This window comes from Heterocephalus glaber, unplaced genomic scaffold (genome assembly GCF_053883595.1).
Source record: "Heterocephalus glaber isolate CG9 unplaced genomic scaffold, H.glaber_assembly_v1.0 deba00001538, whole genome shotgun sequence".
In the NCBI taxonomy this organism is placed as follows: Eukaryota; Metazoa; Chordata; class Mammalia; order Rodentia; family Bathyergidae; genus Heterocephalus; species Heterocephalus glaber.
In genome coordinates this window covers 36,818,718-36,839,260 of record NW_028258333.1, presented here as the reverse complement: position 1 = coordinate 36,839,260, position 20,543 = coordinate 36,818,718, and the positions used below count along the sequence as shown (strand labels likewise).

The 20,543-nt window shown below is 42.4% G+C and overlaps 1 protein-coding gene and 1 pseudogene across 2 annotated transcripts; one reads left to right on the top strand and one right to left on the bottom strand.

The window, feature by feature from the left end:
• Nucleotides 1-667: 667 nt before the first annotated feature.
• LOC147824564 (UTP--glucose-1-phosphate uridylyltransferase pseudogene) lies at nt 668-1,348 on the bottom strand (annotated as a pseudogene).
• A 14,309-nt stretch (nt 1,349-15,657) lies between these two features.
• On the top strand, nt 15,658-18,676 carry Ccno (cyclin O). Of its 2 annotated transcripts, XM_021261421.2 has the most exons (4): nt 15,674-15,884; nt 16,080-16,180; nt 16,769-16,954; nt 17,536-18,211. In XM_021261421.2, exons 1-4 carry the CDS (start codon nt 15,791-15,793, stop codon nt 18,019-18,021), a joined length of 867 nt encoding a protein of 288 aa, XP_021117080.1. In that variant the 5' UTR covers nt 15,674-15,790; the 3' UTR covers nt 18,022-18,211. The 2 variants fall into 2 exon arrangements, with proteins under 2 accessions (XP_004848574.1, XP_021117080.1); XM_004848517.3 differs by having other exon boundaries at nt 15,658-16,180; nt 17,536-18,676.
• Nucleotides 18,677-20,543: the final 1,867 nt, after the last annotated feature.

Below are 20,543 nucleotides of genomic sequence, written 5' to 3'. Positions count from 1 at the left end.
GAGTCTTGAGACCCATCAGCCTTGAGACTGTCAGTCTCTGACAAGCTTTAAGATCGTAAGTCTCTGGGCTGGGGAGTTAGCTCAGTGGTTCCAGCGCCTGCCTTGCAAGCACACGGTCCCAAGTTCGATCTCCGGTGCCAAAAAAAAAAAAAGATTGTAAGTCTCTGCTTTGTCCTTTGTTCCTTTTCATTTCAATATCACATCTCCTGAAAGTGTGAGGTGATCCAATTCAAGCATATCTGGTATACTTTCAAATCTTCTTAGATAATCTTGAACATTTGTAAATGAACTGCCTAATTTAACCAAGGGCATTGTAGGAAATTCCTGCTTTTCACTCATTGTCAGAAATCCTGCATTAAGGCTATAGAGGCTTGACATCACAAGCAAGAGAACTGATGTGATTTTGACCAGAAGAAAATGGCTTCTTAGAACATCGATACCTACGGAATTCTCAAAACTTAATTGCAGCCCCTACTGCAGTTTCTAACCAAATGACATTCAAGGCCTCCATCCAAAGTCTTTGGATACACAGTGATTTCCATGTCAATGGCATTCTGTTCCTGCAGGGTTTTGGGGGGGTTTTTTTTGGTACCAGGGATCAAACTCTGGACCTTGCGCTTGCGAGGCAGGCGGCAGAACCACTGAGCTAAATCCCCAGCCCATCCTGTTATCTTTTAACAACTTCAAGATAAATCCATAGGTTGTTTGTGTTAAATATTTTAAATATAGATACAGACTTGAACACATCAATGTGTGCTTTTGGCACTTGAGTGATTTCCACCACTCTCAGTTTGGCTTTATACTAAATGAGTGTCCCACACTTTACAACTGCATGCACTTTGTTCGTGATTTCCATGCCAAATTCACAGCGTTTTCATTGGGTGGGTTCATTAGATTAAGAATATAAAGATCTACTGTGGTACCCAGATTGTCTGTATTAAGACACAAAAATATATTATTTGCCTTCTATAAAGGTGCTCAGCAAACCAGAGTTGTAGAAACTAGTATAGATATCACCATGACCTAGAGGGTACCAAGCTTCTGTATTTTCCTGAGTAAGATACATTCTTTGCAATAGGAAGTAGATTCTTTATTGATCCATGGATGCCTGCTTTGATTGAAAGTGTAGATTTTCACAAAACAATGATTATACTCCTGTAGTAACTTTTCGGTATGCTCTTCTATGTTAAAAGAGTTCATTAAAACAACAGGAACATCTATCTTGTAAATTTTGTTCAAATGTTCAATTTGCTAATCAGTCAGATCCAAAAAAGTTATTCTCATTTTTCATATCAATTAAACATTTAGGGCTTTTGCAGCCCATGATGGTTCCCAAACCATTGAGTCTCACCACCACTAGGGTCGGGAGCAATGCTACATAATTTTAGGGAAAAATCATTTGGTTAGCTTAGTTCTGCCTACAGACCAGCTATGGAATTCCGAGACATAATTCCATTTTGGCCTACGGTCACAACTGAGACCTCAATGATCCGGTGATGCTGTGATTCTCCTGGACAAGAAACACCCTGGGAGCTGAAAACATCCTGGGAGGAACAACATCTACGCACTTCCTCCTTGTTCTTGGATTGTTACATCTTATTTAGGCAGGATGTACTGAACTCTCTGCAAGTCATTTGTTACATTTGTTTCTCCCCATGTACTGAATAAAAGGTGCAGTAAGCTGGGGCCTTTCGTCTTTGCCGCCCAGAGCAGCACTGATAAGACCCAAAGCTCAGCTTCTTCTCAGTCTCATTTTTCTACCTTTCCTGTAATTCGCCTTGTGCTGCCATGGCTCGCAGGATACTAGGACTTACTGCAGAGGTTCTAGTAACGTCCCCTTTCCCTGTTCCCTGTACACTAGCTTGTTCAATATAGAAGACATATTATTAGGCAAGACTCTGGCTTTTATCTCACGTAGTTGAATCAAATCTTCTGGAGTTCTCTGGATTTTCCCTCATTCCATAGAAGGTCCCTTTTCTTGCAAAAGTCTATAAAATAGCATCCAAAACCCATCAAGATATTTGTTAGGGTGCTCAAATTCATGTGAGGGTGCTGTGTGTGTGCGTGGTTTTTTTTTTTTTCCTAATTTCTTCACAAATCATTCTAGCTCTTGTTGAATGACTTTTTGGAATTGAGAAACATCCTCTTAAGAAATTGCTCTGCTAAGCTCTTTTTGTAGCAGCTAAGAAACTGGGGTGTTTATGGCGCCCCAGGAAAAAGGCTCACAGGCTGAGAGAATGTCACCCTTCTCTCTCCCCTTCTTCCCTCATACATGCACATCTTGAACTCTTTGCCAGCAGTCACAGCCCAGATGCTGCCCCCTCTTCCCACCAATGTGCCTGCTCCCAAACACCCAAAGCCAGCCCCCATTTTCTCAAAAATACGTCTTCTTCCCCTCCAAAGTGCCATTTTAAAAGCAGAGACCTGACCTTCACCAGAAACAATCATGCTGGTACCTTGATCTTGCATTTCCCAGCTTCCAGAGCAGTCAGAGATAAACTTCTGCTCTTATTAAATTAACCAATCTGTGGAACCTTTTATGGCAGCACAAACAGACTAAGGTACCACTCTTTTATCATGTCCATGTATGAGATAATCACTGCTCCTCAGGTCTTGCCTCAAGAAGCAGGGCTCCCTGCTTTCTAACTTTCAGCCCAGCTGCATATGAAGAATGCTAGTTTAAAACAAATAACAATCTAGTTCAAAATTCAAAAGACAGATGATAATTTACAGTAAAAAAGACACTTGCGCCCTTAATTTTGTCTCAGATTTTCTCCCCAATGACAGCTAGTATTACCAGTTTCTTGCATAGTTTTAAAGGAGATTCTATGAATATACAAGGAAATATTTATCCTTTTTAAAAAATGACAACATATTTAACATACTGTTTTGTACCTTGCTTTAACAGTATTTTGAAAATCTGCATAAACCCATAAATATCTGTCTTTATTTTTTAAATTGCAAAACATTTGTTAGTACATTTTAGGCTTACATAATAACACCCATCGTAGGGAATTTACACCTGTACGTGGTACATCCTGCCTCTTTTTTCCTATGTACAAAAGCTTTGTTTCCATTTTTTCCTTTTCTATTTTCACTTTTTTCTTGTCCCTTCCTTTCTTCCTCCCTCCTCTCTTATTCCCCTTCCCATTTGAACAGTTTCTTTCATTTCCCAATATCTCTTATACATTTTAGTCCATATTTCCACTTTTGGTTTCTCACACCAGAAAAGCAATGAGGTATTTAAACATATGTGTCCCATTTATTTCACTAAAGAGTATGGTCTCAAGGTGCATCTATTTAGCTGTAAATGTCTAAAGCTCATCCTTCTTTATGGCAGAGTAGTACTCCATTGTATATAAAAGGCACATCTTTATCCATTCATCAGTTGATGGGCATTTGGGCTGTTTCCATGATTTAGCTATTACAAACTGTGCTGCTATAAACATAAGTGTGCATATATCACTGTGGTATGGTATTTTTAATTCTTTCTGGAAGATATCAAGAAGGAATAGCTGGGTCTTGCCTCATTTTTTCAGTGGCTGCACAATATTATATTTTTTTGGATGTTTCTTCACTAATTGAAGACAATGTTTTGCCTTTAACAATGATAAATAAGTATTTTCTTATAAAGTCATTGTTATGACTTATATCTATATGTCTCCTTAAAGCCTCGTGCACTCACAGGTGGGGCTTTTGGGAGGTGACCAGAGCATGGGTGCGTGATACTGAATTAGTCAACTGATGAGTTTGTAACTAGGTGTGATGCTAGGAGATGAAGCCTGGTGAGAAGACATGGGTCCCTGTGGCATGACCTGGATATACATATATACAATCCTCCTCCTGCCTTGAGCTCTACTGCTTCCTGCTTGCCATGCCATAGACTGTCTTTCCTCTGCCATCCCCCTCTGCCACGCTACCCTGCCTTGGAGCCAGCTGGCTTTGGACTGAAACCTCTACAAAGTGTGAGATAAAATAAACCTTTCCTCCTTTAAATTGTGGGTGTTAGATGTAGTGTCTCAGCAACAAGAAAGTAACTAAGACATCATTTTGCACTAATATAGAGGTTTTATCCAGGAGCAGAATTGGTGAATTAAAGACTGTACATTATGTTTGTGTGTTTTCTGAGCTACGGTCTCACTGTGTAGTTCAAGCTGGTCTTGAACTCACTATGTAGCCCAGGCTGGCCTTGAACTCATGGTGATCCTCCTGCCTCAGCCTCCCAAGTGCTGGGATTACAGGCATGCGCCACCATACCTGGCAAGACTGCATTTTAAATGTTTAAGGATCTTGATAAATTGTCTTTCAAATGGCTGTACCAATTTAGACCCCTACCAACCACATATTGAAGTCCTATTTCCGTACATCCTATTATCAAGCATTTTGATTTTTATCAATCAAATTAAGTGCAAAATATCTCATTATAATTTTAATTTGTATTTTTCTTATTATGAGGGAGTTTGAGCATCTTTTCATATAAGACATATTTTTCTTGGTAACTATCTATTCAAGTATTTACTCGTCTTTCTCTTACATTGTTACTCTTTTTTCTTAGTATACATAGGAGCTCTAATATTTTAAGAAATTTAGCGGCCGGGGATGTAGCTCAGTGGTGCTGCGCCTGGCAAACACAAGGTCCTGAGTTCGATCCATGGTCCAAAAAAAGAAAGAAAATTAGGCTTGTATCTATGAGTTAAAGTATTTTTTTCAGATTTCACAGAAAATACATTTTTTATCATAAAACGTATTAATCTTTTCTTCTTGGCCTACTTTTTTTTTCCTTAAATTCTTTTATTGGTACATTTTAGGCATATAATATATTTACAGTTAGCACCGAGTACTTGTACCTGTACATGATGTATCCTGGTTCTTATTTTTTTCCCCATTCCCTGTCCTCCCTTCATCCTCTCCAACCTTCCCTATTTACAAAGACTTTGTTCCCATTTTTTCCTTTTCTTATAATTTTTCCTTTCCCTTCTTTCCTTTCCCCTTGCCTCCCACTTCCCCTACCCCTTTTGACCTTTTCTTCCTATTTCAAATTATCAATTATTCCTTTCAATCATTTTAATCCTTATTTACACTTTCAGTTTCTAACACTAGAGAAACTATTCAGGTATTTACACATGTGTGTCCTATTTATTTCCCTTAAGAGTATGGCCTCAATATGTATCCATTTAGCTATAAATGTCTCTAGTGTGTCGTTCTTTATGGCTGAGTAGTACTCCATTTTATAAAATAACCACATTTTCTTTATCCAGTTTCCAGTTGATGGGCACTTGGGCTGTTTCCAAACTTTAGCTATTACAAACTGTGCCACTATAAAATCTGTGCACATATATCGCTGTGGTATGATTCTTTAATTCTTTTGGGAAGATACCCAGCAGGGGGATAGCTGGGTCAAATGAGACGTCTAAGCCTAATTCTTTGAGGTATCTCCATACTGATTTCCACAGTGGTTGCACCAGTCTGCACTCCCACCAACAATGGAAAAGGGTCCTTTTCTCTCCACACCCCCGCCAACATTTGTTATTGGTTGATTTCTTGAGAGCAGCCATTCTTTCTGGGGTGTGGTGGAATCTCAGTGCTGTTTTCATCTGCATCTCTTGAATGACCAGTGATGTTAAACATTTTTTTCATGTTTATTTCCTGCTTTTACTTCTTTGTCTGAGAAGTGTCTGTTCATTTTAGATGCCCATTTTCGAATTGGGTCTTTATATTTGGGGAGTCTGATTTTTTTAAAGTTCTTTATATATTCTAGATAGTAGACCTTTGAGGAACAGCTGGTAAAAATTTTTTTCCCACATTGTAGGTTGTCTCTTAGCTTTGTTGGTGGTTTCTCTTGCAGTGCAGAAGCTTTTTAATAAGACGAGATCCCAGTTGTTGATTCTTTGTGCTAGTTCCCATGCTACTGAGGTTTTGTTCAAGAGTTCTACCTAACTTATCTTCCAGCAAGTTTAGTGTTTCTGTCTTAATATTTAAGTCTTTAATCCACTTTGATCTTAGTTTAGTGCATGGTGATAGGTATGGGTCTAGTTTTAATCTTTGGCAGGTTGAAATCCAGTTTTTCCATCACCATTTATTGAACAGGCTATCTTTCCTCCAGTGAGGGTGGTTGGCTCCTTTGTCAAAGATGATGTGGCTGAGTATGTCTGGAGTTGCTTCTGCATCTTCTAATCTATTCCACTGATCCTCAGGTCTGTTTCTTTGCTAGTACCATGCTGTTTTTCACAGTAGCTTTGTAGTATAGTTTCAAGTTAAGGATTGTGATACCCCCTGCCATGTCTCTGTTGCTTAGAACTGTCTTTGCCATTCTAGGTCTCTTCTGGTTCCAAATGAAATTTTGGATTGTTTTCTCTAGATCTGTGAAATATACTGTTGGGATTTCAATTAGCATTGCACTGAATCTTTATAGTAGTTTTGGAAGTATGGCCATTTTCACTATATTGATTCTTCCTACCCAGGAACAAGGGATTTATTTCCATTTTCTTCTATCCTCTTCGATCTCTTTTTTCAGAGTGCTGTAGTTTTCATTGTAGAGGTCTTTTGCTTCCTTCATTAGATTTATTCCTAGATATTTCATTCTTTTGGATGGCATTGTGAAAGGAATTGTTTCCCTGATTTCTCAGTGATTCTGTTATTTGTGCACAAGAAGGCTATTGTTTTTTGAGTGTTGATCTTGTATCCAGCTACTCTACTGAATCTGTCAATTAAGTCTAGAAGTCTTTTGGCAGAGTATTTTGGGTCTTCTATGTAAAGTATCATATCATCAGCAAATAATGACAGTTTAACTTCTTCCTTTCCTATCTTTATTCCTTTTATTTCTCTTTTCTAATTGCTGTGGCTAATGTTTCCAGAACTATATTGAACAGTTGTGGTGATAGTGGGCATCCTTGTCTTTTTCCTGATTTCAGCGTGAAAGTTTTCAAGTTTTGATCATTTAGTATGATGTTGGCTGTTGGTTTTTCATAGATAGCCTTAGTCAGATTGAGATAAAGACCTTCTACTCCTATTTTCCGTAGGGCTTTTATCAGGAATGGGTGTTGGATTTTGTCGAATGCTTTTTCTGCATCTATTGAGATGATACGGTTTTTGTCCTTGGCTCTGTTAATACAGTGTATTACGTTTATTGATTTATGTATGTTGAACCATCCTTGCATCCCTGGGATAAATCTGGCTTGGTTAGGGTGTATGATCTTCTTGATGACCCTCGGTATTCTGTTTGCCAGTATCTTTTTGAAGATTTTTGCGTCTATGTTCATTAGGAAGATTGGCCTGTAGTTCTCTTTTTCGGTTGGGTCTTTCTCCTGGTTTTGGAATCAAAGTAACACTTGCTTCCAGGAATGAATTTGCTTCCCTTTCAACTTCCTTGATGAGTTTAAAGAGTAATGGCAATAGTTCTCTAAATGTCTTGTAGAATTCAGCAGTGAAGCCATCAGGACCTGGGCTTTTCTTTGTTGGTAAATTTTTAATTATGTTTTCAATTTCACTCATTGTAATTGGGGCGTTTAGAATTTTTATATCTTCTTCATTTAACTTTTCTTGCCCTACTTTTAAAAATTTTGTTACTGGACATTGAGTCCAGGGCCTCATGGATGCTACAAATGCACCCTACCACTGAGTGACACCTTCAGTCCCTAGCAGTCTTTTTGTTTTTTTCAGTCTCCTGCTTTTGTGTCATATTTTCCTATTCTGAGATTATCACAAAATCTGAGGCGTATCACTTTAACACTCACTATCAATGTGCAAATTTCTTGGATAGCGCAATACCTGGGGAGTGGGGAGACAAAAGAGACAGTTCCTTCCTGCAAATTAAAAATATCTTTTTTATTCTGGTTTCTTTTCTGGAAATCACATCTTTTCCCAGCAAATAAATGACACCAGGAGAGACCTAATTGTTCAGGTCATTTTATTCCCTCTATACTGATAATGGCTTACCATAATAAATACCCAAAACAAGTCTGATGGCAAAACAATACCTTGATCTTATTATCATAATTGAATGGCTATGCACTAAATCCTATGCACATAGTGCTAGGAAGGCTGTTCCCTTCTGACACCCCTGAGTCTTTATGGCCCTCCCCACTATCTGAAGGGGCCCTGGCAGAGTGAGCATCAGGCTAAGGTCACAATGTGAGGAAATATTTTTCTGGTCCACAAAAACAAGTCATTTAGTCTCCTATGTTGCAGAGAGCTGATGCTTTGTTGGCTACAGCCATAATTATGCTGCAGTGCTTATTACCCTTTTAGTTCTTATCAGTGTCTACTTCTGACCTAGACCCTGGAAGGACAGAGGATGCTGCAGGAAACCTTCCAGCCCAAGGTGACATTTTTTTCCTAATAGCTGGAATTCATCTAAATGTGAGAAAGGGAAATATACGTTACCGAAGTAAAGCTTCTTTAATGCTAGCCAGGGCAATACTTATTTGGAGGGCTACATATCTACTTTGACACTCAAAAGACCACCCTGATATCTCAGGTGAAGTCCAGTGGAATTGTAATATGAATAGTACCCTCCTTACAACAATAAATCACTGTCTCTGTTTCTGTCCCCCACCCTCCATACATATAACACAATAATAAACTGAAAAACAAGTATTTTCCCTAGCTACCCTGGATAACAAAAAAGACACAAACCTTATACTGGAGGGAAAATACATAACTATACCAGCAACTGATACAAATTGAACTCTATATAAACATGTTATATTTCTTATTTAATGCTCACAATAATCTCATAGGATACTCTTACTACTCCACTTTTTCACAGCTAGGGAAACTGAAAAATAAAGAGGTGGAGTAACCTGTCTAAATCTACAGAGCTAGGATGCCACTGATGGGCTTGGAACAGATGGACTTTGACTCTGAAGCAGTTCTTATCCACCATATAGAACTGCATGTGCCAGGCAAATTGACACAGGTGGGTAGTAAAGAAAGCACATCTATCTAAGAGGGGAAAAGCAGTGTACTGAGAATGTGCTGAACCCTTGATGAACTGGAAATTGGCAAGATACTAGGGAAGGCAGTAACAAAGACATAGCCCTTTCTCCAGGTGGACATTGACATGTAAATCTAATGTCTGGGTTTTAAAAATGTGCTGAAAATTCCTGCCTTTTGTTTACTAAATACCTGCAAAACTTGTCTGACTTCAAGTACCTTAAATACTTCTCAATTCTGGTGTTTAAATACAGTAATAGAAAAATAGAGTCTTAAGTAAATATAATTTTCGGTGACATCAAACTAAGTTTAAAGATTATCTAAGGTGTAAACAAAGTTGTCCATATTTAGGTGGCAAGCCACAGCTTTGTTTGTTGAAACAAGGCACTGACATTAAACTGTTCCTACTTCTACCTCCCGCCCTGCGGCTGGGACAGAGTGAGTGAAGGGGCTTTTGTCTTAAACTGAAGGGCCAAACTGCAAGGTTGGGGGAAAGACCTTTGGTTCCATTACTTGCTTGCACATTTCATAAACCACACCTGAAAACAAGCAGATCAAATCATGGTTAGGCAGCTTTCATTAGAGAAGCTTTGTTATGATTTTACATTTTAAAGTATTTTAGATTTACCTAGCTTCTTTAAGAGACATTGGGGCCGAGTCCCAGAGAGTAAGACTTTTCATAGAGTAGTAGTCTTTATACCACAAACACTAACAAAAGAAGAATGTGGTACTGATGTCTCTGAATGACAGTCTTGGACAGAAAATTTTAGAAGGTACAAGAATAGACCAGGGGATATCACTTTTCAGGTCTCATTTACAACTATGTTGAATTGGGTTTAGATAGTGTGTTCTATGACAAGGGAGTGGCACACCAGGAAAACATGGTGGTAAACATGGAAGAAACCACAAAATTTATTGTTTAATGTTGATTGTGTTACTCAGTGATGGCACCCAAGTTCTCATCTCCAGCTGACATCACCCCTGAACTCTCAGCTTGTGTATTCAAATATCTATTCAACATCCCATGTGGACGGCTGAGCAGACAAGCGTAACATGCTCCAAATAGTCCTTATCTTCTCCATAAAAGCTTTGTCTTTCCTTAGTCTTTCCCATCTCAGTTATTGAAAACTTCATCTTTTCAGTTATGCAGGTCAGCAAATTTGGAGTCATCCTTTTATCAGATCCTGTATCTTTATACCAAATTCTGTTGGCCTATATTCAAAATATGTCTAGAATTGAAACACTTCTCATCACCTCTACTATCACCGTCTTGGTTCAAAGAACCATCATCTCTCACCTGGTCTATTTAACAGTGGTGCTCATTTCTCTGTGTCTTCCTTCCTGCCACCCATATGTATTCCCAACTTGGTTGATCTCTCTAGTGCTGTGAATGGAAATATGAGTAATATATATAATTTTAAGGTTTTAAAAGTCATATGTAAGAAGTAAAAAGAAACAGATAAAAATTAATTGTAATCACGTTTTATTTATAAAAGAAGGCACCTCATGTTGGAACCTCCCTGTTCTTGTTTCTTATTACTGTCACCCCTTACTCTGCTCCAGGAACACTTTTACCTCAGGGGCTATGCACATGTTGTTCCTTTTATCCAGATACATGCATGACTCTCCCTCAATTCCTTCAAGTCTTTGTTCAAGTACCAATGATTCAGTGAGGCTTTTTGTGATCTCTCTACTTAAAATTCCTATAATCCTTGCTGGGTGTGATGGTGCATACCTATAATCCTAGCACTTGAGAGGCTGAGGCAGGAGGCTCACCATGAGTTCAAGGCTAGCTTGGGTTATATAGTGAGTTCAAGGCCAGCCTGCAGTGCATAGAGAGACCCTGTTTCAAAAAAATTTTTTTTTCTATAATCCTCATGCCCTACAGTTCCTATTTTCCCTTTCCTGCTTTATTTTTCTTATTTGTTTCACCACCTAATGTATTAAATACAATATTTAATAATTTATTTAAATATTACTTGCTTATACTAAGCATAAGCTAAAACATAAGCTTTATAAGAACTTTGGTTTGTTCTATTCACTGCTATATTTCTGGCACCTAGGGAAAGTGCCTGGCACATAGTAGACTGTAAATATTTGACAAACAAGTGAATGAATGAGTGAAAGTAAACATGGCTTTTACCAAAGAGCACAAGTTATAATTAAGATAGAAAAAATAAATAAAATAAATTTTTAAAAAAAGAGGATAGAGGTGCAGAAGTGAGAACATTATGCTAGATGCTATAATGGAGAAATGCCAAGGATTCTTTGCCTTTCTACTCTATAAAGTTGCAGAAGCCCCAAGTGTTACAGAGATATGGCCCAGAGGAGCTCTTCTTGGAAGCAGTGGGCAGGAGTACAAAATGAAAAATGTAGCCCTCAGTTTTCAAGGCGATGGTAAGAAGGGATTTTTATCTCCACTCTTTTTTTTTTTTGGTACCGGGGATCGAACTCGGGTCCTTGTGCTTGCGCAGCAGTCAGCGAAACCACTGAGCTAAATCCCCAGAGAGAAGGGATTTTTATATCCAAGTTAAATCAATAGGAAATGAAGTTTCATCCACCTCTGAATTAGAAGAAAAAACAACATAAAAACCATCTGCTGAATTACAAAATAGATTCTTTGACTCAAATGCTACACTGTTAGAAAAGCTCTCTTCATGCTTTGTTTTTGCCAAATTCCATGAAGCATAAGTTTATATTGAGTGCATAAATATTTTAATGAATTAATTAAATCAAAATCTAGGGGGCCCAGAGATTTAGCTTAGTGGTTCCACTGCCTGACCCGCAGGCGCAAGGACCTGAGTTCGATCCCCGGTACAAAAAAAAAAAAAAAAATCTAGGGATTTGTTTCATCTGTGCAACAGCTGAGAACAAAATGTTGCAACTGGTACTATACTTAGATAACAGTGCGTCCTTTAATTCTTAGATCCTGATTGAGTTCTGCCTTTAAAGACTTAGCTGAATGGAAACACATAGTATTTTTAAAACCTTACCTAGATCTATGGAGACTTCATCATTTTAATCACCATCCACTCTTTTGTCCAGTGCATAAGTCATACTCAGAGTCCTCTTTGATTTATCCTCACTTTCTACACTGAGGCCTCCTCTTTTAATCTGTTTCCGAAATATCTTTAGAATCTAATCTCTTATCTCCATCTTCATTCCCCACCATCATGTCTTGCTTGAATTGTACCTAACTGGCCTCCAACCTTGTCCCCTCCAGCCCATTTTCCACACAGCAGTCAAAGTAATCTTTGAAGTAAGAGACATGTCAGCTCTCCCCCTTGGTCAGTCTTCTTCAGTGGCTTCAGATAATCTAAACATTTAATGTAGCCTACAAGGCATGGCATGATCTTGCTGCTGAAGGAGTATATCACAGTAACTATGGAGCAAGGTGCTAGGCTAAATTTAAATCCTTGTTATGCCATTTACTAGCTTTGTGATTTTGGGCAAATTACCTCTCTATGCTGTTTTCCTGGCTTATCTATATCTGTATCTATATATCTATATCTATATCTATATATATATATATATTTTTTTTGGTACTGGAGATCGAACTTGGATCCTTATGCTTGCCAAGCAGGCAGTGAGACCACTGAGCTAAATCCCAGGCCCCTGGCTTATCTATAAAATGGAGACAATGATAGACGCTACGTCATACTGCTATTGTGGAGATTGAATGAATATAACAAAGAGCATAACACAGTATCTGGGACATCAATTTTATATAAATATTAGCTATGATCTTCCCTACTTCCCTTTTAGTCATTCAGTATTGAATGGGCACTGATACAAGCCCTGCAACTTCCCAGGAATCTCCTTCCACCTCCTCCCACATTCTGGTCCTCTACATGGAACACTCTCACCCAAATGTTCCTCCTCTCTGCTTTCTGTCTTCCTGCTTATCTTAGCTTAACCACCACTTCCTTCGGGAAGCCTTCCCAGATCATCATAGCTGCTCCTACTGTGGGCTTTCAATGCTCTCAGGTAGGGCTGCCAGATGTCAAGATGTCCAATTAAATTTGAGTATCAGCTAAAGAACAAATAACCTGTTGGTATAAGTATGTCCCATGCAATATTTGGATTTCAAATAAATGGTAAGTAATTCTTTTCTTACATGTCCCATGCAATATCTGTGACATACTTATGCTAAAAAATAGTCTATCTTCCATTCAAATTTAAACAGATATCCTGCATTTTCTCTGTCAACCCTAAACTCAGAAGATCCTCTATCATCACCTTTCTAATACTTCAATAATTTAAAAACAGTGGTACCTCGGTTCATGACCTTAATTCTTTCCACGATTCTGGTCACAAACCAAATTCGACAATAACTAATCAAATTCAATGGTTAGGTTCAATGTCGACCTTACGGGGAAATTTGATTTGGTTCTCATCCAATTTGGTTTGCAACCAGAATCATGGAAAGAATTAAGCTCTTAAACCAAGGTACCACTTAACTGCAACAAGTGGTCCTTTGTTTTCCCCACCAGAGTCAGATGCTTGAGGGCAGGGCCCATACAAGGAATTGCACAAATACTGAAGGATAGATCCATGGAGCTAACTCAGCCAGCACCTATTGGAATTAGACTCCAAGGCAAATTCTCTCAGAGAACCAAGTATTTTCAGCATGGTACAAGGAGAGCCTCACATCCACAGGTAGATCAAATGATGCTACTGCTTTTCAAAATATCTCCAGTTCAGTAATATCATTGATTTCCAATGTAGACTTTAAGGTGCCCCCACTATTTTTACATTCAAGAGAGACTTTAAGCTGGTGTGGTGTACATGCCTGTAATCTCAGAATTCTGGGAGGCTGAGGAAGAGGATTGATTGCAAGTTTGAACCTGGCCCAGGCAATTTAGCGGCTAAACCAAAAGCTTTCTCCAAAAAAGGGAGGTGGGGATAGGGAGGTAGCGTAGTGTGATGGCCCTGGGTTCAATCCCCAATATCACAAAAAGAAAAGAAAAAAAAGGACTTTGAGTTTTTACACCTATTTCTCTTAACCCTGAAAGTAAATAAAATATCTACATTTAACAGACAAGGAAGTGGAGACTGTATAATGTCTTGCCCAAGATAACCAATAAATGAGACTTCAAGCGCTTTTCTCTATAACACCTGGCCTTCTGGCCAGTAGGGAGTCATAATTCCTCAATTTTTCCTCTTTATTCAGGTTTTTCTGGGAAGAAATCTGATATCTGACATCTAAGATTCAATTATTCCTCCTATAATTTTCCCCAACAATAGCCTGAGAGGAGACAGAGGCCAGGCACCTGTGTTTTGAAAACCGTTCTCAGGCCATTCTTAGCTAATCTCCCATGTTACTGATGACACCATAAATGTTGGGAGAATAAAGAGCTTGGTCAGTGTTACAGGGAAATAGGAGTAACAGTAGCCAAAACCTGAAATCTATTCCTTTTCTTTCAACTGCATTTCTATGAGACACCACCCCACCCTCCACTAAATTTCTAGGCGCATAAATTTACTTTGATTAGACACACGTGTTAGGTTTCTTCTACGATGAGGTGAGGATAGCTGAACTTGTTACTGGTGTGGCATTTAGTAACCTCGCCTCTTGGAGTATCTCTGAAAAATTCAGGCTGAAGATAGCTGTGCTTACTGCCTCTGGGCAATGCCGACCAGGTCCGCCAGATCTCCATTGTGCCTCAGTACGCCTTCTCCTAAAGGGTCAGAGACCCTCAGGAAGGTTCACTTAGGCCAGGGGAGGATTCAGCTCTACAGGCACAGGAGTCTGGACTAGACCAGCACTGCCGGGAGGGCGGGGGGGGGGGGGGGAGCCACGCAGTCTCTCCGGCCTGGGGACACTCCTAAGCTTCCCAACTCCCCGCCCCCGGCTCTGCTTCCCTAAGCTGCTGCTTCTGAGAGACAGGGAATAACCAAGAATTGGGCTTCCCGGAGCAGAAGGTTAGAAGCTAATGATCTTAAACAGAACAGCCTGTGAGCAATTTGGTAAAACTAGAAATGCAACCCTACCGCAACATTGCTCTTAAACGGTTTGTTTGGCTTGGGGTTAAAAGTGCAGAGGAAGGTGCTATCTTGGGGACTGTGGACTTGCTGCAAGAGGTTGGTTTGGCCAGTTTTCTGATTTGTTTAATCACAAATCCTGGTAGCTCCTACTTACTCTGCAGCACAGGAGGACAACGCCAAGGCTCTGCCCCGAGACCGGCGGAAGGGTACTGACCGAAACAAAAGCAAATACATTTACATTATTTATGCGGGTCCCAGAAGAAAACCAGGCTGACAGAATTCTAGCCCGACTTTAAAGAGTTACCGACCTGTGTTACAGTCTGAATAGAAGGGCAGAGAGGGTCGGGGAATTAGCCCAGTGGTTCCGTCGCCTGCCTTGCAAGAGCAAGAACCCGAGTTCGATCCCCGGTACTAAAAAAAAAAGGCAGGGAGATGCTACATGGGAGACCCTTTTTTTCGGTTGCAGCAGAGGCCCTCATTTGGGCCCGCAGCTCATCTGGCTGGGCCGTCGCCCCCACTCGGACCCACTCTGAGCACCCAGCTCGCGCCACTACTCGGCTCCGGTCGCCAGGGTAACGCAGAACGCGCGAGGGTGCGCGGCGCGGGTTGCAGCTCCTCCTTCCAGTCGCGGACAGAAGAGCCTCTAGCAAGGAAGGGGAGGGTTCTTTACCCGAGAAAGCGCGGCTCTCGGGCCGCTCTGGCCTCAGCCAGTGAAAGGCCGAGGGTGTGGTAGAGCGAAGGGGCAGGACGAGTACTTAGGGAGGCACCGGCAGCTGCCCTGGCCTCCCTCGAACTCTCTTGGTGTGCGCTTTTGCGGCTCGCTGCGCTCAAGGCGTTGGGGGCAGTACAGCGGCCACTTGGCTGCATCATGGTGACCCCCTGCCCCACCAGCCCCTCGAGCCCCGCGGCCTGGTCAGAAAGGCGGGATAACGACCAGAATCTTCGGGCCCCAGTGAAGAAGAGTAGGCGCCCGCGTCTCCGGAGGAAGGAGCCGCTACAGCCCCTGAACCCGTGCCTGCTCCCCGGGGACTCAGGCGTTTGCGACCTGTCCGAGTCCCCCAGCTCAGGCTCGGACGGCGCAGACAGCCCCGTGGCGTCGGCGGGGGCGCAGGACTGCAGCCCTCTGCCCAGTCCTGACCAGTTGTTGTCACCACTAGATCTACAGACCTTCCGCGACTACGGTCGGAGCTGCTACGCCTTCCGCAAGGCTCAGGAGAGCCACTTCCATCCGCTGGAGTCGCTGGCGCGGCAGCCACAAGTGAGGCGCTGGTAGAGCCAGCTCTCCGCAGCCGCCCCCCATCCTTTCCCGGGCTCTCTCCTTTTCTGCGCTCCGCCCTTCGCGGCGCCCTCGCCAGTGCAGCCTAGTTCCCGCCCCAAGTAGAGCAACAGGGGCTTCCGAGGGCCTGTTCACCGGGGTCACTTTACAGTGGGGCGTACATAGCTTACGTGGTCTGACTCAAGATAGTGGAGCGCGCAGAGTGCAGAGGAGTTAGTTTCCAGGTTGAGTCCGGACTCTCATGGACCTCGGGCTGCTTATTTAGCAATCCTGTATTTGTTTCTTCATCTGCAAAATTGACTACTTCTCCACCCCCACCCCCCATTGAATTGCTGAGAGGATTACGGGAGATAAGGAGGTAACGTGTACGGACCGCTCGGCACGGCGCCAGGCACGAAACCCGGCCCTCCGACTCTCAGCCAGGCCAGCGATCTTTGAGTAGCAATATTGCCCGCGTTATTCCCACTTTCCAGTGCGTTTAGCTTTTTCCTGCTTTCCTCCGAGAAAGCTCCCTGGGTCTTTTTGGCCCTTCCGTTCGGCAGCTCCCTTCCTCTCTCTCTCATTCGGCAGGTGACAGCGGAATCCCGCTGTAAGCTTCTCAGCTGGCTGATTCCCGTGCACCGCCAATTCGGGCTGTCCTTTGAGTCGCTGTGCCTGACGGTGAACACAATGGACCGCTTTCTTACCACCACGCCTGTGGCTGCAGACTGCTTTCAGCTGCTCGGTGTCACCTCCCTACTCATCGCTTGCAAACAGGTACCTTGCGGAGGCATCCGGAGCAGGGCTGCGGCTAAGCTGCCCTCCTTCCTGGCCGCCTGCCTCTCCAGTGCACACAATTCGTATTGGGTTCCTCAAACTTATTTTGGCAGAGGCTTGCAAATCTACATCTTTAATGATCCTTCAGCTCGGTCCCCAAAGAAATAGGCGGGGCTGGGGATTAACTCCGTGGTACCGCACTTGCCTCACAAGCGCAGGGTCCTGAGTTCGATCCCGGGTACCAAAAAAAAAAAAAAAAAAAAAAAAGAGGAAAGAAAGAAAAGAAAAGAAATAGGCTGCAGTAAGTCCCTAAAAGCCTTCTGGCGCTGCTATTCTGGTCTCTGGGGAGAAAGGGGTAAAAAACTTCCAAATTTCCCAACCCCTTTTTCAGTCCCACAGTAGTTAGGGAAGCTGCGCTGGACGTATACACCAGGCGATTTAAGTGGGAGTGGTGGACTGGTGAAGTCCCTGGGTGTCTGGAAAGGATGAGGGGGCATTCCAGTCTTCTCCTGGGTTTCAGGCTGGGGCAGGCCTCGAACCCTGGAAGCTGTGGGGTGGCGCTGAGTGCACTTGTATTCTAGGTGGAAGTTCACCCTCCGCGCGTGAAACAGCTCCTAGCCCTGTGCTGCGGCGCTTTCTCCCGGCAGCAGCTCTGCAACCTCGAGTGTATCGTGCTTCACAAGCTGCACTTCAGCCTAGGTGCGCCCACCATCAGCTTCTTCTTGGAGCATTTCACTCAAGAGCGTGTGGAGAAGGGGCAAATTGAAGTCTCTGAAGCCCTGGAAGCGCAAATCTTGGCTCGGGGAGTGGCGGAGCTGAGCCTGGCAGACTACACCTTCACCAGCTACGTCCCCTCCCTGCTGGCCATCTGCTGCCTGGCGCTGGCGGACCGCATGCTCCGAATTCCGCGCCCGCTGGACCTGCGCCTGGGCCAGCATCCCGAGGCGGCGCTGCAGGACTGCCTGTGCAAGTTGCAGCTACTGGTGGCCATAAACAGTACTTCCCTGACTCACATTCTGCCCTTCCAGATCTGTGAGAAGTGCAGCTTGTCCCCAGGCTTGAAATAAAGCAGACCCTTAGGCTCCTTTCCTCTGGCTAGAAATGGTGGACCCCTCCCGTTGCTTCAGAAGAGTACAGTATTTGTCCAAAGAGGGAGGTTCGGGACTCCTGCTTGCCATCCTGCAGGTTATAGCGTACCATAGCAGAATCCAGTAGTTTATTTTGTCTGAGAACACTGGGAGCTGTCTTTTCTCAATAAACGGGCTGTTGTGGTTTGTCTGAACACTGTTAGAATCTCTGAGACCAGTTGGGCAAGGTTCTGGATGCCAGGGTTCCAGTGGTAAGACAAGTCGGGATCCTCTGAAGCTGAGGACTGTATCACTACGGATCCAGAGAGTACGGTGGGGTGTAAGGCAGAGTAAAATGCACAGCAGTGTATGCTGTCCAAAGGGCCCACTGCGTACATTTGCCAATGCACATGATGTGGAGCTATGAAGCCTTGGGAACCAGGTAGGCACACTGGCTAAGGGTGAAGCAGGAGATGTTTCCAATATAGAGAATCCCACATGCAATGGCAGATGTCAGAAAGGATGGCTTTGCAGAGTGTTGGGGCCAACTCAAGTAGAGCCCAAGCAATCATTTGGTTCAGTTTATGTTGCTACATGCAAGCTCAAGGGCGACAATGGCATAATGTAATAAAGGCTGTGTTGAGTCTTATGGCATACCAGGCACTATGTTCAGCATTCATTATTTTGTTCTTTCAATGTTTCTATGAAGTGTTATCCCAATTTTCTGAGGATGACAGTGGGGCACAGAGGACTTAAAGCAGGTGCTCAGAGTTCCACCCTTAGTCACACTGCTAAATATTTATTTATAGATTTCTGGTGTCTCATAAGTTACTTAGGGACTACCATACTGTACCATTCCTTCTAGTCATGTTTCAGGACTCAATTTACAGATGGTAAAGCTGGGCTGGGTAATGAGACAGGCTTGTTAGATTTCTGTGGCTCTACAATTGTCACATTCATTCTCATTGTCATGAATCTGCTGTAGTCCCTGAGCCTCAGCTTCACCTGCAGAACATTTCTTAATCTCTCCCACCTCTACAACTGACACCAAAGCTGTGAAGTTTAAGTGAAGTTCAGTTTAAATGTGAGGTAGTATAAAGTATTAAGCTCTGAAGCAAATTTCTAGGTGACATTAGGCAAGTCCAGACCCACATCTCTGTAAAAATGGGAATAACAGTAGTACCTATTTTATAGGGTTGAGGTATGGCTCTAATGAGACAGTCCATAGAATTTCCCCAGCACAGATCCTGGCATATAATAAGCCTAGCCATAATAAGAAAAGGCTAGGGGCAGCCTACACAATGACGGGAGGAAAGAGTTCATGCAGGGGAAAAAAATCTTGGAGCAAAGAAATAGATAAAGTAAATGGAAATGTTAACAACTGGGGATGAACATACAGTTCACTGTACTTTTTTTTCCCTTCAAATTTCTGTACTGCCGATTTTATTTTATTTTATTTTGTACCGGGGACTGGAGTTGAGACCTGCTGCATGCTAGGCAAATGCTCTACCACTGATCTACATCAGTCTTTTTTGAGACAGGGTCTTATTAGATTACCAGGGCTTGGTCTTCCTGTCTTATTCTCCCCAGTAGCATGCATCATCTTGCCAGCCTGAAAAAATAGTTTGTTTTTAAAAAAATAATCCCACTCATGTGCTACTATATTTAGAAGAAACTGAAATATATGACAAAAAGCCAAATATCAAATTTCTAGAAACTTCTTTGGATTTTTCTCCACAAGCACCCCCTAAGTGCTCTCTGGAGCCTGGGACCCCTGGACTGTAGGCTCCTGGGACCCCTAAGCTCTTCAGAAAGGTTCTCCTTGGGTCAGGAAGAAGTAAGCTGTTCCTCAGTGGTAAAAAAGGAGGAGGAGGAAGAAGAGGAGGAGGAGGAAGACCCAACCACCTGTCCCAAGTCCCATACTGTATGGAACCCTCAGCCTGGCTGCAAGAATGTGGGCTCTGACCCTTCTACAAAGAGTGATTTGAGAGGAATTGTTTTCAAATCTATCACTCAACCAACCCCCTAAAACCCCATCCTTGTCTCTCCTGGCTCTTCAGGAACTTAGTGATTGGTTCCAGAATCATCCAGGCTAGGAGTCATGTAATCATGCTATTACAGTTCCTGTTATCACAGGTGATTTAATATACAATGCCCATATATGTTTACCCCAATTTGGAGTTCACTGTTGGGTATTTGAAAAGTGAGCCTGTCCTAGAAAATCTGTAACGCTCTCCATATGTAGAGTTCTCTCCAAAACTCGGTCAAGAGCTTCCCTACTCATTTTACAGACTAGAAAGTGGGCAAAAATAGGGGTGGACAGGCTAGTGACTGAGTTTCTTAGGAATCAGAAGAACCAAGGACACAGCCAGGAACAGACTGAGAAGCTGGAAATAAAACCAAAAAGGTGGTGAACTGAAAAAAATCGATATAATTTGTCCATATTAAATACCAGTCACTGTACATAAATAAGCCCACTCATCTTCACCGCAACTCTGTTGTGTTTGTGCTACTGTTTTTTC

Coding starts and splice junctions, on each gene's coding strand:
- Ccno (XM_004848517.3), top strand. CDS start 15,791: ATGGTGACCCCCTGCCCCACCAGCCCCTCGAGCCCCGCGGCCTGGTCA. Junction 16,181..16,768: donor CGCTGGCGCGGCAGCCACAA/GTGAGGCGCTGG, acceptor CTCATTCGGCAG/GTGACAGCGGAATCCCGCTG. Junction 16,955..17,535: donor TACTCATCGCTTGCAAACAG/GTACCTTGCGGA, acceptor CTTGTATTCTAG/GTGGAAGTTCACCCTCCGCG.